Raw genomic sequence first — 17828 nt, 5'->3', positions numbered from 1 at the left:
TCCATTTCTAAATTTTGTCATTTCAAGAATGTTACCTAAATAGAATCATATAGTATATAACCTTTTGGGATTGGCTTTTTTTCATTTGGCTTAATTCCCTTGAGATTCATCGAAGTTGTTTAGTGTATCAATAGTTTGTTTCTTTTTAATTGCTCAGTAGTACTCAATAGTATGGATATATAGCAAACAGTTCATATAACTATTCACTCATTTAAGGACATCTGGGTTGCACTATTTGTTAAAAAGTCTATTTTTTTCTCCATTGAATTAATTTTACACCTTTTCCAAAAATAAGTTGGGCATATTTGTATAGATTCTCTTTTCTTTTCCATTGATCTACATATGTATCTATCCCTCCACCAATGCAGTCTTGATTACTATGGCTATAAAATAAATACAGTAAATCTTGGTATCAGGTAGAATAATTCCTTTCACTTTATTTTTCTTTTTTGAGGTTACTTTGTATATTCTAGTTTCCTTTGCTTTTGCATATAAATTTTAGGATAATCTTGTGTATATCTACAAAAAAAATCTTGTTGGAATTCTAATAGTAATTGCGTTAAACCTTGAATTAGTTTCCTATAACAAATCACCACGACCTAGTGGCTTAAATTTATACATGCATGTATTCTCTCTCAATTGTGGAGGCTGCAAGTAGGAAACCAAGGTTTCCGCAGGATGCATTCCTCCTGGGTACTCTGGGAGAGATCCATTTCTTGCCTCTTCTAGCTTCTGGTGGCTGCCAGCATTCCTCGGCATTCCGTGGTTTGTGGCTGCATTACTCCACAATCTCAGCCTCTGTCTTCACATTACTTTCTCTTCTGTGTTTATTAATCTCTCTCTGCCTCTCATTTATAAGGACACTTGTAATTGGATTTAGGGCCCACCCAGATAATCCAGCATTATCTCTCCTTGCTAAAATCCTTAGTTTAGTCACATCTGCAAAGTCCATTTTCCCTTTTAAGGTAACATTTACAGGTTTTAGTATTAGAACATATCTTTGGGCTCCCATTATCAGCCTACTGTAAACCTGTATATCAATTTGGTGAGAGAATTGACATCTTTACTATGTTGAATGCTTCAGTCCACGAGCATAGTATGTCTCATTATTTAACTCTTTTATTTCTTTGAACACCACTGTATCATTTTCAGCAAGCAAGTCCTGTACATGTTTTGTTTAAAAATCCATTTTGAGCCATTTAAATGACACTGTATTTTTAGTTTTGGTAGCCAGATGTTCATTGATAGTATGTAGAAATATAATTGCTAGTATATAGAAATACAATACAAAAAGCTTTGTGTGCTTATTTTATATACCTTGCTGTTCTCACTTATCACTTCTAGGAGTTTTTGGGTAGGTTTCTTGGGATTTTCTATATTGACAGCCATGTCACCTGTAAATAGGGACAGTTTTTATTTTTTCCTCTCCAAACGGCGTTTTATTTCCTTTTCTTTAGTATAATTGTACTGGCTAGAACTTCCAGCACTATGTAGAAGAAGAATGGTGAGAGCAGACATTCTTGCGTTGTTTCTGACCTTAGGGAGAAAACATTTGGTCATCATTAAGTATAACCTTAGCTATAGGTTTTTGATGCTCTTTTTCATGTTAAGTTCCCCCTTTGTTTCTTCCTTCCTTTTTTTTTTTGAGAGTTTTATCATGAATGGCGTGTTGAATTTTGTCAAATATATTTTTCTGCATCAATTGATTTGATCGTGTGATTTTTATTCATTAGCCTATTGATAGGGTGAATTACATCGATTGATTTTCAAATATTGAACCAGTCTTGCAAATAGAAATACACCTACTTGGTTACAGTATGTAATTCTTTTTTTATTTTACTGACTTTTATTTGATAATATTTTTGTTAAGGACTTTTTTGTCTACATGCATGAAGTATATTGGTCTATAGTTTCTTTATTTGTACTGTCTTTGTCTGGTTTTGGTATCAGGTACTAGCTTCATAAAATGAATTGAGAATTGTTTCTTCCTATTTTCTGGAGGAGATTATTTAGAATTGGTATTAATTCTTTAAGCAAGGTAGAATTCTCCTGTGAAACCATCTGGGCCTAAAGGTTTTTTTTTTGTGGGAGTTTTTAAAATTACAAATGCAGTTTCCTTAATAGAAATTATATCATTTTGGGTGATTTGTAGTTTGCGATTTCCAAACAATTGATCCATTTTGTCTTAAATTATCAAGTTTATGAGTATGGAGTTTTTTGTAATCTAAGGTTTGTAGTGATAGTTCCTGTTGATTTCTGATACTGGCAATTGTGTCTTCTCCCTTTTTTTGTCAGTCTTGCTAAAGATTTATCATTTTTATCAACCTTTTCAAAGAGTCAGTGCTTTGTGTTATTTATTTTCTCTGTTTTTCCTGATTTCAGGATTTGTGTTCTTACCTCAATTATTTTCTACTGTCTGCTTTCTTTCACTTTATATTTTGCCTTTTCCGGATTACTGAGGTGGTAGCATAGATTATTGGTTTGAGACTTTCTTTTTTCTGATTTAGTGCTATAAAGTTTCTTTTAAGCACTCCATTAGCTGTGTTCCACAAATTTTGATATGTATTATTTTCATTTGTTTAATGTACTTTTAAAAATTTCCTGTTAGACTTCTTCTTTGATCCATGGATTAGGTAGAAGTGTGTTGTTTAGTTCCTAATTGGAGATTTTCTGTTATCTTTCTGGTACTGATTTCTAGTGCAATTCTGTTGTGCTTAGAGAATATACTCTGTATGATTTCAGTTTATTTTTTGAAAAATTTTAGAACAACTTAAATTTTGAAATAATTTTAAACTTAAAGCAAAGTTGCTAAAATAATACAAACTTTCTGAAACTCAGAGGGACCAGCCTCTCCAGGATTATCAGTCACATCCCTCTATCCTTTAGTGTGGACACCTCTTCTCAACATGAGAAAGAACGGGCATTGCCCCCAAATCCTTATAGATTGGGAGGAGAGTTAAAGGAGAAAGAGGAGGCATAACAGAGAAAATGGGATTTAACAAACAAGTATGGCTGCTGAATTATATTAATATTCCTTCTAGCCTCTAGTGTTTTGGAGTAGCTAGAAGAAAAAATCTGAGATGGTGGAATGGTAGCCCATGACAAACTTTGATCTGTTCGTAGCTACTTGTTGAAGTATGCTTTGAAAATTATTGCTTTTTTCTTCCTTTGCTTTGTATGTATGTTATATTATACAATACAAAAAATTACAAACTCCACAAACAGAATTCCAGCATACCCCCATCCCCTCAGCTTTCCAGATCCTCCGATTTTAATGTTTTGCTACTTTTGCCTTATTATTCTATCTATCTGTCATCTCTCCCTCTCTCTCTCTCTCTCTCTATCTATCTGTATAGTTTTCTGAATAAATGAGAGCAGGTTAAACACATACTCCATCATGGAATACATAATATTTCCATGCAGATTTCCCATGAACAGGGATATTCACTTATGTAATTACCTTAAGGTGAAGAAATTTCAGCTTTAGTTTAAGCTTTGTAAGCTTACATTGTATATTCCAGTTTTTTCTTAGGTCTCAATAATGTCTTTTTGAGCCTTTTCTCGTCCATTCTTAGATCCTATCCAATATCATGTATTGTATTTAATTGTTATTATCTCTTTAGTTTTTCCTTCTTTTTTTTTTAATTATGTAAATATATATACAACATAAATCTTCCCTTCCCAACCCTCCCATTCAGTGAGATTAGTCACATTCACAAAGTTGCAGTACCCTCACCACTATCCATTGCAGTAACATTCCCTTTGTACCAAACAGAAATCCTACACTTATTTTGCATTAGCTACCCATTGCCCTTGCCCCCTGTCCGTGTAACCAGTATTCTACTTTCTATCTTTATGAATTTGCATATTCTCTAATGTTTTCTTTGTGGTTACCATGAGGCTTAAATATGACATACTATATCTCTCACATTTTGTTTTCTTTGATACCAGTTTAACAACATCAGTAGCATACATGAACTGTTTCTGTGCCCTACCTTCATGTAGTTCTTGTCATTAATTACATATTTATACATTATGAATCCTGAACTATTGATTTATTATTACATTTTATGCATTTGCCTTTTAGATACTGTAGGAAGGAAAAATGAAGTTACAAATAAATAATACAATAGTACTGGCATTTATTTTCATCTATGTCATTACCTTTACTGGAGGTCTTTATTTCTTTATGTCATCTCAGTCAAATGTTTAGTTTCCTTTCCTTTCAACCTGTGGAACTCACATTAGCATTTCTTGTGGGGCCAGTCTAGTGGGGACAAAGTCCCTCACCTTTTGTTTATCTGGGAATATCTTAATCTCTCCCGCATTTTCGAAGACATTTTTGCTAGGTTCAGAGTTCTTGGTAGGCAATTTTTTGCTTTCAGCATTTTAAATATGTCTTCCTACTGTCTTCTTGCCTTTGATGTGAAATAGGCACTTAATCTTATTGAGGCTCTATTGTATGTGACATTTCTCTCTTGAGGCTTTCAGAATTCTTTATCTTTGGCTTTTGACAGTTTGATTTTAATACGGCATGATATGGGTCTATTTGACTTTATCCTATTTGAAGTTTCTTGAATATCTTGGATGTGTATATTCCTGTCTTTCATTAAATTTGGGAAGTCTTCAGCCATTATATCTTGCAATATTCACTCTGCCCCTTTCTTTCTTCCTCTGCAACTTCAACAGTGTATATATTGGTACACTTGGTGGTATTGCACAGGTTCTTCAGGCTCTGTTCACTTTTCTTCATTCTTTCTTCTTTGTGCACCTCAAACTGGGTGGTTTCATTTATCTTATCTTCAAGTTCACTGATTTATTCTTCTGCCAGCTCCAGTCTGCTGCTGAACCCCTCTGGGGAATTTTTAATTTCTGTTACTCTGATCTTTAGCTCTGCTTGGTTCTTTTTCATAATTTTCATTTCTTTATTGTTAGTCTCTTTGTGTTCATTGATTGTTTTCCTGATTTCCTTTAGTTCTTTGTTCATGGTTTCCTTTGGTTCTTTAGCATGTTTAGGAGCCCCCCCCCCTTTTTTTTTAAGTTTTTGAAATGTCTGATTTCACTTCTGTGAAATTTGTTGAGGTTTATTTTATATCACAGGATATTCTGTGGGCACTTGAAAAGAATGTGTATTTTGCTGTTACTGGGTGGAACATTCTATAAATTTTTATTAGACCCTGAGTTCTTTTGTCTCCTTGTGGACGTTCTTTCTAGTTGTTCCATCGATTATTGAGAGAGTGGTACTGAAGTTTCTAATTTCACTATTGATATGTTTGTATCTCCTTTTACTTCAGTTAGTTTTTGCTTCACATTTGGCAGCTCTATTTGATGTACATACACATTTAAGATTTTTGTGTCTTCATGGTGTAGTGATCCTTTTTCATTATGTTGTGTTCCCCTCTGTCTCTGGTACTTTTATGACGTCTACTTTATCTGATATTAATATCACTGTTACTAACTTCTTTTAGTATTTGCATCATTCACCATTTTCCATCCTTTTACTTTCAAACTGCCTGTATCATTATATTTGAAGTATGTTTTGTGTAACAACCTTTTTTTAATCCACTCTGATAATCTTACTTTTCATTTGTGTTTAAGCCATTTACATTTAATGTGATTATTGACATGCTAGAGCTTAATTTTGCCCCTTTTAAAATTTATTTTCTGTTTATACTCTTTTTCCCCTGCTTTCCTGTGGATTAACTGAACAGTTATTAGGATTCCATTTTTATTTATATGGTTTTGAGTGTGTCTCTTTCCAGCTTTTTTAGTGTTTGCTCTGGCTGTTACATTATGTATACATAACTTTTTACAGTCTATTGATATTATCATTGTCCTAGCTTGAATTGTATAAAGAAATCTTACCTCCCTTTATGTCCCTTTACCTTCACTCTTTTACAGTATACTTTTCTTAAATGTTTCCTTTATATGCATTTAGAACCACATTAGAGAGTGTTATAATTTTTGCTTCAATTGTCAAGCATAATTCTAAAAAAATAAGTGGAGAAGGAAAGCCTATGTATTTAACCAGGTTTTTACTTACTGTGTTTTTTATTCCATCATCAGGTTCTGATGTGCCTTCTTTTATCATTTATTTTCTGTTTAGAGAACTTCCTTTGGCCATTTTTTTTAGGATAGATTGATTGACAGCAACTTCTTCGTTTTCTTTCATCTGAGAATATTTTGATTTCCCCTTCATTTCTGAGGGATATTTTCACTCTTTATAGGATTGTGGGTAACAGTTCTTTTCTTTCAGCGCTTGAAAAATATTCCTTCTAGCCTCCCTGATGTCTGATAAAATATCTGCAGTCATTCTAATTGTTTTTCCCTTACGGATAAGGTATAATTTTTCTCTGGCTGTGTTCTAGTTTGCTAAAGCTGCTGGAATGTGATATACCAGAAACAAAATGGCTTTTAAATGTATTTTTTTGATTGTTTGTGTATGCTATTTGGCAGGGTCACATTTCATTATTTTTCCATGTGAGTATACTGTTATTGCAACACCATTTGTTGAATGTTTGTTTGTTTTGCTTGTTTGTTTGTTTTTTTGGGAAGTGCAGGGACCGGGAATCGAACCCGGCTCTCCTGCATGGCAGGTGAGAATTCTACCACTGGACTATCCTTGCACATCTCCACCACCCCTGTCAGAACGGCTTTTAAAAAGGATAATTTATTAGGTTGCAAGTTTGCATGTTCTAAGGCTGTGAAAATGTCCAAATTAAAGCCAAGGCTATAGAAATATTCAAACTAAGACATCCAGGGACAGATACCTTGATTCAAGAAGGCTGATGATGATCAGGCTTTCTCTCTCAGCTGAAAAAGCACACAGCGAATATGGTGACATCTGCCAGCTCTCCCTCCAGGCTTCTTGTTTCATGAAGCTCCCCCCAGGGCATTTTCCTTCTTCATCTCCAAAGGTCTCTGGCTACGTGGGCTCTAAACCTTTTCTAATTTGTTCCCTCTTAAAAGGCTCCAGTAAGCTTCCCCACCTTGAATGGGTGGAAACACATCTTATCAAAAGTTATCACCTGCAATTGGGTGGGTCACATCTCTATAGATGATCAAAAAGCTCCCACCCAGCATATTGAAAGAGGATTAAAGGACATAGCTCTTCTGGGGTACACCACAGATTCAAACTAGCACAGCTGCTTTCAGGATTTTGTTTTTTGTGTGTGGAAATGTAATTATGATGTGTCTTGGCATGGCTTTTTTTTTTTTTTTACTTTATCCTGTTTAGGGTTCACTCAACTTCTTTAATCTATAGATTTATGTCTCTTGCCAAATTTGGGGATTTTCCAGCCATTATTTCTTCAAGTGCTTTTTTAACTCTGCCCCTCTTTCTCCTCTCTTCTTGGGACACCAATGACACAAATGTTAGACTTTTTGTTATAGTCCCACAGGTCCCTGAGGCATTGTTCGTGTTTTTTTTTTTCCAGTCTGTTTTCTTTCTGTTGTTCAGATTGGCTAATCTCTATTTTTCTATCCTCCAGTTCATTGATTGTTTTCTCTGTCTCCTCTTTTCTGCTGTTGAGTCTCTCTACTGAGTATTTTCTTTCAATTGTATTTTCCAGTTCTGAAATTTCCCTTTGGTTTTTCTTTATATCTTCTGTTTATATGCTGAGGCTCTCTATGTCCTTGGTGCGGTTTTCAACTTTTTCATTTGTTTCAAGAATGTTCACAGTTGCTTATTGGAGCATTTTTATTACGGGCACTTTAAAACCTTTGTTTAAGATTACCTCTGTAATCTTGGTGTAAGTATCTGTTGATTGTCTTTTTTTTTCATTCAGTCTGAGATCTTTTTAGTTCTTTATATGATAAATGATATTCTACTGAAATCTGGAAATTTTCGGATTTTATTCTGAGACTCTGGATTCTGTTGTAGCTATGTTTCTCAGACTCTGTTCTGACAGAAGAAGGGGGCAGGACATATGACTTCATTCTTGCCAGGTGGAGGCAGAAGTCCAGGTTCCCCACTCCCGCATTGACACCTTAGGGGAAGAATCCTCTTTACTGCTTGGCAAGGTGGGTAGTTCTGGCTCCCCAGGCCTCGTTACCGCTGGTGATGGTGAAAGTTCTGATTATCCCCTAGTTCCCTAATACCACCTCCTTACTGCCACATGGGGACAGAAATAAATCCAGGCTCCCCATATGATTTCCACTGATGTTATGACACTAAGGAGGGATGTAGTGCCTCATTATTGGTCAAAAGTCCTAGATCCCTACTTGACCTTCTTTGACACTATCCCAGTAGGAGTATTTGGGGTACCTTGTTACAACCTTGCCAGAGTGGGAGTTTATGCTCCCCACTTGGCCTTTGCTGGCATGGGTGGGATGGGGCCACTTTTTCTATGGTGGTTGGTTGGAATAGAGCTTTTATTATCTACAAGTTTTCTGTCATGCCAGGCTTCCCCTTTCCTGGTCTTTTGACTAGAGAGAGCAGACTTTTGTTGGGGCTTGTGTTTTGGAGATTTTATTGAGATATTGTTACATAGCATATATTCCATCTAAACCATGCAATCATTGTCTCAGTATCATTGCTTAGTTGTGCAATTGGCATCACTCAATTTTAGACCATTTTCATTGTTCCAAAGAGACAGGTAACAGATAAATACACCAAAAGAAAACCCCCCAAAACAAAATATCCCTTATCCCCCCCATTATTCACCTCTAGTATTGGTGTCGTACACCTGTTACTGTTGATGAAAGAATGTTAAGTAATTACTGTTAACTGTAGTTTTTGGCTTGTAATAGATAATTTTTCATCATACATCCCTCTGCTGTTAACTCTTTGTACAAAAGTTGTACCTTTGTAGTATTTCATGCAAGAACTTATTTAAATTTGTGTTGTTAATTGGTGACATATGTGACTTCATTTCAACCAACCTGGCACTATTACTTATAATCCCGATAACAATATGCCATACCTCTGTCCATTTGTTGGAGCTTTTTAATTCTGAAATACTAAGAAAACCTAGGAAATTCACCCCTGTATTGTTCTAAGGAGCTGGTCTGCCTTCTCTCTACTTTTAGAATCATGTATTTATTTAATATATTATATCCAAGAGTTTTGATTGTGCTTAGTATGAGGAACAGGGAAAAATATGTCTACTCCATCTTTCCAGAATTGGAAATTTTCATTGTATTTTGTGTCTTTTGGTGTGTTTTAAAAGTAATTCTTCCTTATCCTGTCTTCTATATTTTCTTCTAAACTTTTAAAAATTCTGATTTTTACTTTTGGGTATCTAATCTACCTGGGATTTATTTTGTTTGTAGGGGCTACTTCCTCCAGCGCCTTTGACTGGACAGTACATTTGCTGATTTGGGGCTCTTACCCTGGGTTTTACAGTCCACTTGTCTGCCCTGCCCCGTGTGACATTGCCTTAAATATAATAGCTTTATAATAAATCTTACAACTTTTAAAATTGCTTTATTTCAAAATTGGTTTATTTTCTTGGTCTTCAGCTTTGTTGCATGAATTTCAGATTGAGTTGGTTGAATTTAATCATAAAACAAAACAAAACCAGGAATAGCAAAATCCAAAACAAGAACAGTAGCATTAGGATTTGCTTGGACTTTTGTTGACTTTAGATTATGTGGTCTGTTTCAATGGCCTTGTTTTCTAGAAATTTTGAGTTGGTTCCTTGGCAGCCTTGACTTAGGGCAGGGCTTAATCCTTTTCCAAAATGAGAAATTGCTTTTGATGGCCATGATCACCTGTGGGTGCCCTTAAGCCTGCAAGTCCCACAGGAGTGTCTGCCAGCCTATAGCAAATACTCAACAGCTGCCTGAAGCACTGGGGGTTGAGGGAAAGAGTGGGTTGTTCAGGGCTCTAGACACTCTATTAGAAGTGGGTAGCAAATGTGTGTTTAATAAATGAGTTCTGTGGTAGTGCTTGGGGATGCGGGGTGTGGGGAGTGGGCAGTTGCTTTACTTCTCTGTGTATATATTTGGTCTTTTCAAAAGAATTTTTTAAAGACTTATTGTTACATTTTGTCACACTGCTTTTTCTCTGTGTCAACACATGCACACACAGGTATACACTTTTTTTCCTCTTGAACCATTTTTGATACTTTATTTCTAAATATTTCAAAATACATCTCATAAGATTGAGGGCAGACTCCAATAGAGTCATCTTCTCACCTAAGAAAATTAACACTAAGTTTAATGTCCAGCCACATGCAGTATTTTCCAGATATCCCTTGGAGAGTTGTTTTTTTTTTCCCTCAGTATTTCCAGGATCCAGTCAGGATATACATATTGTATCTTGATGTTGTCTCTAAATCTATAACAACCTCCTTGCTTTTAGTGACGATGATGTTTGACAAGACCATGTCAGTCATCTTGAGAAAGTTCTCATGTTCTAGATTTGTCTGATTGTCTCCTCGTGGCCTCTTTATTTCCTGTAAACTATAAGTTAGGTCTGGAGCAGTGCTGCCCAACAGAAATGTAATGTGAGTCACATGTCATTTAAAATTTTTTGGTATCTAATGAAAAAACTAATAATAAGTAGGTGACATTAATTTCAATAATTTGTTTTATTTAATTCAGTATTTCCCAAATATCGTTTTAATAAGTAACCATATTTAATTTTAAAAAAACTATTAATTCAATATTTTTACATTCCTTTTTCATACTAAGTCTTTGAAATCTGGTGTGTATTATACACTTAAAATACTTCTCAGAAAAAAAAAAATACTTCTCAGTTTGTACCGTCCCCACAGTTCAGTGATTGGTAGCCACAATTGGCTGGTGGCTTTTTTACTTATAGTACCAAGTGAGAAAATTAATTGGAATTAGGGTAGCCCATATTTTTGGCAGGAACTCTTGGGAGTAGTAAGTGTCTATGCATGACTTTGAAATAACAGGGATTGCTGAAATCTCCTCTTTTTCTTTTTCAGGCTGTGGGTGCTCTGGGATGGAGCAGGTGTGCAGAGGGTGAAGATCCAGCTCTGGGACGACATCAATCCCTTTCTTCTTTATCAAGACTATCAGCTTGAGCAGACTTGGGTCTGGAAGGAGAATGTCTCTGTGCCTCTTTCTGTTGGCCCCCTTTTGGGGGAGGACCTTTCTCCTTCTGCTTATGGTGGCTGTGGCTCAGTCCCACTGGCCCAGTGAAGCCTCGGAAGCCATTAGGGACTGGGAGAACCAGCTTGAAGCATCCATGCACTCAGTGCTCTCAGACCTCCATGAGGCTGTTCCTACAGTGGTTGGCATTCCTGATGGTATGGCTGTTGTTGGGCGCTCATTTCGAGTCACCATTCCAACAGACTTAATTGCCACCAGTGGAGAAGTCATCAAGGTGAGATTGGATATAAAAGTGTAAATGAGAAAGAGTTCTCATCTTCCATTTTAGTCCTAATGCTATTTCCTTTTTTTTTAAAATAGAGAAGTTGTGGGTTTATGGAACAATCAAGCATGAAACACAATTCCCATTTTCTACCTTCTTAGTGACCCCTTGCATTGGTGTAGTATGTGTTACATATTAACTATAGTCCATGGTTTAATTTGGCGTTCACTGTTTGTTCTGTGGAGTTCCATGGATTTTAAAAAATATTTTAATTCTCATAACATATATTACATTGGTTTGCTGAAGCTACCAGAATGCGATACACTAGAAATATAATGGCTTTTATAAAGGGAATTTATTACATTTCAAGTTTACTGTTCTATGGCCAGAAAAATGTCCAAACTAAGGCATCTAGGAAGAGATGCCTTGAATCAAGAAAGGCCATTGTCTTTCATATGGGAAGGTACTTGGCTCGCATCTGCTGGTCTTTGTTCCTGGTTCTGTTGCTTCCAGCTTCTGATGCCTCTGATTTCCTCTCTCAGAGTCTGTGGGCCTTCACTTAGCTCCTCTGACATATAACTCTGGGTTCTGGCTTGCTTAACATCTCATGGGAAGGCACATGGTGACATCTTTTGGACTCTGCCCATGTCTAGGCATCTGCTCCCTCTGCCTAAGCATCTCCAAACATCTGTGTCTCTGTCTGTTCTGAAGCAACTATTCTCCAAGCATCTGCATCTGCGGTTTCTCCAAAATGTTTCCCCGTTTACAGGACACTAGTCAGGACCCACCTTTAATGGTAGAATCACATCTTGATCTAATCAAAAGGTTATACCCACAATTGTTTGTCTTGCATCTCCATGGAAACAATCCAGTCAGAGTTTCCCACCCTAAGCAGCCATTCTATCCCCAAAAGATTGGATCAGGATAAAAACATGTCTCTTTTGGGGTACATAATACTTTCCAACCCGCACATATATACAACTGAAAATTTCCCCTTTTAACGTCAGTGCTGTTAATAACATTTACTTTTGCTACCATCACCACCATCCATTACCCAAACTTTACAATCAACTCAAATTGAAAATCTGTAAAATTTTAGCATTAACTCCCCATTTCCTATTCCAACCCAGCCCCTGGTAGTCTAGATTCTAGATTCTGACACCATGATTTTGCTTAATCTAATTATTTCATATCAGTGAGATCATATAATATCTGTCTGTAGTGTCTGGCTTATTTCACTCAGCAGGTCTTCAAGTTTCATTCATCTTATCACATGAATCAGAATTTTGTTCCTTTTTTTGAAATATAATTTTATTGAGATATATTCACAGGCCATATAACCATCCAAAGTGTGCAATCAGTGGTTCACGGTATCATCATATAGTTGTGCATTCGCTTCATTCTTTTTTTGGGGGGGGTGCATGGACCATGAATCAAACCTGTAAGGCAAGCATTCTGCTGCTGAGCCACCCATGACTTGCTTCATTTCTTTTTTTTTTTTTTTTATCAATTAAAGAAAAAAAAAATTAACCCAACATTTAGAAATCATTCCATTCTACATATGCAATCAGTAATTCTTAATATCATCACATAGATGCATGATCATCATTTCTTAGTACATTTGCATCGATTTAGAAGAAGAACTAGCAAAACAACAGAAAAAGATATAGAATGTTAATATAGAGAAAAAAATAAAAATAATAATAATAGTACAAAAAAAAAAGGACAAACAAACAGACAGAAAAAAAAACCCTATAGCTCAGACGCAGCTTCATTCAGTGTTTTAACATGATTACTTTGCAATTAGGTATTATTGTGCTGTCCATTTTTGAGTTTTTGTATCTAGTCCTGTTGCACAGTCTGTATCCCTTCAGCTCCAATCACCCATTATCTTACCCTGTTTCTAACTCCTGCTGGACTGTTACCAATGACATATTCCAACTTTATTCTCGAATGTCGGTTCACATCAGTGGGTCCATACAGTATTTGTCCTTTAGTTTTTGGCTAGACTCACTCAGCATAATGTTCTCTAGGTCCATCCATCTTATTACATGCTTCATAAATTTATTGTCTTAAAGCTGCGTAATATTCCATTGTATGTATATATCACAGTTTGTTTAGCCACTCGTCTGTTGATGGACATTTTGGCTGTTTCCATCTCTTTGCAATTGTAAATAACACTGCTATAAACATTGGTGTGCAAATGTCCGTTTGTGTCTTTGCCCTCAAGTCCTTTGAGTAGATACCTAGCAATGGTATTGCTGGGTGGTATGGCAATTCTATATTCAGCTTTTTGAGGAACCGCCAAACTGCCTTCCACAGTGGTTGCACCATTTGACATTCCCACCAACAGTGGATAAGTGTGCCTCTTTCTCCGCATCCTCTCCAGCACTTGTCATTTTCTGTTTTGTTGATAATGTCCATTCTGGTGGGTGTGAGATGATATCTCATTGTGGTTTTGATTTGCATTTCTCTAATGGCCAGGGACATTGAGCATCTCTTCATGTGCCTCTTGGCCATCTGTATTTCCTCTTCTGGTAGGTGTCTGTTTAAGTCTTTTTCCCATTTTGTAATTGGGTTGGCTGTCTTTTTGTTGTTGAGTTGAACAATCTCTTTATAAATTCTGGATACTAGACCTTTATCTGATATGTCATTTCCAAATATTATCTCCCATTGTGTAGGCTGTCTTTCTACTTTCTTGATGAAGTTCTTTGATGCACAAAAGTGTTTAATTTTGAGGAGCTCCCATTTATTTATTTCTTTCTTCAGTGCTCTTGCTTTAGGTTTAAGGTCCATAAAACCGCCTCCAGTTGTAAGATTCATAAGATATCTCCCTACATTTTCCTCTAACTGTTTTATGGTCTTAGACCTAATGTTTAGATCTTTGATCCATTTTGAGTTAACTTTTGTATAAGGTGTGAGATATGGGTCTTCTTTCATTCTTTTACATATGGATATCCAGTTCTCTAGGCACCATTTATTGAAGAGACTGTTCTGTCCCAGGTGAGTTGGCTTGACTGCCTTATCAAAGATCAAATGTCCATAGATGAGAGGGTCTATATCTGAGCACTCTATTCGATTCCATTGGTCGATATATCTATCTTTATGCCAATACCATGCTGTTTTGACCACTGTGGCTTCATAATATGCCTTAAAGTCAGGCAGCGCGAGACCTCCAGCTTCGTTTTTTTTCCTCAAGATGTTTTTAGCAATTCGGGGCAACCTGCCCTTCCAGATAAATTTGCTTATTGGTTTTTCTAATTCTGAAAAATAAGTTGTTGGGATTTTGATTGGTATTGCATTGAATCTGTAGATCAGTTTAGGTAGGATTGACATCTTAACTATATTTAGTCTTCCAATCCATGAACACGGTATGCCTTTCCATCTATTTAGGTCTTCTGTGATTTCTTTTAGCAGTTTTTGTAGTTTTCTTTATATAGGTTTTTTGTCTCTTTGGTTAAATTTATTCCTAGGTATTTTATTCTTTTAGTTGCAATTGTAAATGGGATTCGTTTATTGATTTCCCCCTCAGCTTGTTCATTTCTAGTGTATAGAAAAGCTACAGATTTTTGAATGTTGATCTTGTAGCCTGCTACTTTGCTGTACTCATTTATTAGCTCTAGTAATTTTGTTGTGGATTTTTCTGGGTTTTCTATGTATAGTATCATATCGTCTGCAAACAGTGATAATTTTACTTCTTCCTTTCCAATTTTGATGCCTTGTATTTCTTTTCCTTGTCTAATTGCTTTGGCTAGAACTTCCAACACAATGTTGAATAATAGTGGTGATAGTGGACATCCTTGTCTTGTTCCTGATCTTAGGGGGAAAGTTTTCAGTTTTTCCCCATTGAGGATGATATTAGCTGTGGGTTTTTCATATATTCCCTCTATCATTTTAAGGAAGTTCCCTTGTATTCCTATCTTTTGAAGTGTTTTCAACAGGAAAGGATGTTGAATCTTGTCAAATGCCTTCTCTGCATCAATTGAGATGATCATGTGATTTTTCTGCTTTGATTTGTTGATGTGGTGTATTACATTAATTGATTTTCTTATGTTGAACCATCCTTGCATACCTGGGATGAATCCTACTTGGTCATGATGTATAATTCTTTTAATGTGTTGTTGGATACGATTTGCTAGAATTTTATTGAAGATTTTTGCATCTATATTCATTAGAGAGATTGGTCTGTAGTTTTCTTTTTTTGTAATATCTTTGCCTGGTTTTGGTATGAGGGTGATGTTGGCTTCGTAGAATGAATTAGGTAGTTTTCCCTCCACTTCGATTATTTTGAAGAGTTTGAGGAGAGTTGGTACTAATTCTTTCTTTCACATGTGAAGCCGTGTGGTCCTGGACTTTTCTTTTTCGGGAGCTTTTGAATGACTAATTCAATCTCTTTACTAGTGATTGGTTTGTTGAGGTCATCTATTTCTTCTTGAGTCAAAGTTGGTTGTTCATGTCTTTCCAGGAACCCGTCCATTTCATCTAAATTGTTGTATTTATTAGCGTAAAGTTGTTCATAGTATCCTGTTATTACCTCCTTTATTTCTGTGAGGTCAGTAGTTATGTCTCCTCTTCCATTTCTGATCTTATTTATTTGCATCCTCTCTCTTCTTCTTTTTGTCAATCTTGCTAAGGGCCCATCAATCTTATTGATTTTCTCATAGAACCAACTTCTGGTCTTATTGATTTTCTCTATTGTTTTCATGTTTTCAATTTCATTTATTTCTGCTCTAATCTTTGTTATTTCTTTCCTTTTGCTTGCTTTGGGATTAGTTTGCTGTTCTTTCTCCAGTTCTTCCAAGTGGACAGTTAATTCCTGCATTTTTGCCTTTTCTTCTTTTCTGATATAGGCATTTAGGGCAATAAATTTCCCTCTTAGCACTGCCTTTGCTGCGTCCCATAAGTTTTGATATGTTGTGTTTTCATTTTCATTCGCCTCTAGGTATTTACTAATTTCTCTTGCAATTTCTTCTTTGACCCACTTGTTATTTAAGAGTGTGTTGTTGATTCCCTCTATCATTTTAAGAAAGTTCCCTTGTATTCCTATCTTTTGAAGTGTTTTCAACAGGAAAGGATGTTGAATCTTGTCGAATGCCTTCTCTGCATCAACTGAGATGATCATATGATTTTTCTGCTTTGATTTGTTGATATGGTGTATTACATTAATTGATTTTCTTATGTTGAACCATCCTTGCATACCTGGGATGAATCCTACTTGGTCATGATGTATAATTCTTTTAATGTGTTGTTGGATACGATCTGCTAGAATTTTATTGAGGATTTTTGCATCGATGTTCTTTAGAGAGATTGGTCTGTAGTTTTCTTTTTTTGTAATATCTTTGCCTGGTTTTGGTATGAGGGTGATGTTGGCTTCATGGAATGAATTAGGTAGTTTTCCCTCCACTTCGATTATTTTGAAGAGTTTGAGGAGAGTTGGTACTAATTCTTTCTGGAATGTTTGATAGAATTCACATGTGAAGCCGTGTGGTCCTGGACTTTTCTTTTTAGGAAGCTTTTGAATGACTGATTCAATTTCTTTACTTGTGATTGGTTTGTTGAGGTCATCTATTTCTTCTTGAGCCAAAGTTGGTTGTTCATGTCTTTCCAGGAACCCGTCCATTTCATCTAAATTGTTGTATTTATTAGCGTAAAGTTGTTCGTAGTATCCTGTTATTACCTCCTTTATTTCTGTGAGGTCAGTAGTTATGTCTCCTCTTCCATTTCTGATCTTATTTATTTGCATCCTCTCTCTTCTTCTTTTTGTCAATCTTGCTAAGGGCCCATCAATCTTATTGATTTTTTCATAGAACTAAATTCTGGTCTTATTGATTTTCTCTATTGTTTTCATGTTTTCAATTTCATTTATTTCTGCTCTAATCTTTGTTATTTCTTTCCTTTTGCTTGCTTTGGGGTTAGTTTGCTGTTCTTTCTCCAGTTCTTCCAAGTGGACAGTTAATTCCTGAATTTTTTCCTTTTCTTCTTTTCTGATATAGGCATTTAGGGCAATAAATTTCCCTCTTAGCACTGCCTTTGCTGCGTCCCATAGGTTTTGATATGTTGTGTTTTCGTTTTCATTCACCTCGAGGTATTTACTAATTTCTCTTGCAATTTCTTCTTTGACCCACTTGTTGTTTAAGAGTGTGTTGTTGAGCCTCCACGTATTTGTGAATTTTCTGGCACTCCTCCTGTTATTGATTTCCAACTTCATTCCTTTATGATCTGAGGAAGTGTTGTGTATGATTTCAATCTTTTTAAATTTGTTAAGACTTGCTTTGTGACCCAGTATATGGTCTATATCTTTGAGAATGATCCATGAGCACTTGAGAAAAAGGTGTATCCTGCTGTTGTGGGATGTAATGTCTATAAATGTCTGTTAAGTCTAGCTCATTTATAGTAATATTCAGATTCTCTATTTCTTTATTGATCCTCTGTCTAGATGTTCTGTCCATTGATGAGAGTGGTGAATTGAAGTCTCCAACTTTTATGGTATATGTGTCTATTTCCCTTTTCAGTGTTTGCAGTGTATTCCTCACGTATTTTG

General features: G+C 35.8%; 1 protein-coding gene across 2 annotated transcripts in view; it reads left to right on the top strand.

Moving 5' to 3' along the window:
• The window catches only part of DAG1 (dystroglycan 1), a 107998-nt gene that overhangs the window by 50219 nt on the left and 39951 nt on the right, over positions 1–17828 (top strand). For both annotated transcript variants that reach the window (XM_077129311.1, XM_077129310.1), the window contains exon 2: positions 10899–11299. In XM_077129311.1, the coding sequence (XP_076985426.1) occupies positions 11021–11299 (279 nt within the window). In that variant the 5' untranslated portion in view covers positions 10899–11020. The remainder of the gene's footprint in view (positions 1–10898; positions 11300–17828) is intronic.

The sequence above is a fragment of the Tamandua tetradactyla genome, chromosome 15, assembly GCF_023851605.1.
Source record: "Tamandua tetradactyla isolate mTamTet1 chromosome 15, mTamTet1.pri, whole genome shotgun sequence".
Taxonomy (NCBI): Eukaryota; Metazoa; Chordata; class Mammalia; order Pilosa; family Myrmecophagidae; genus Tamandua; species Tamandua tetradactyla.
Note: the sequence above shows the minus strand (reverse complement) of the source record. Positions and strands in the feature narration are given on the sequence as shown.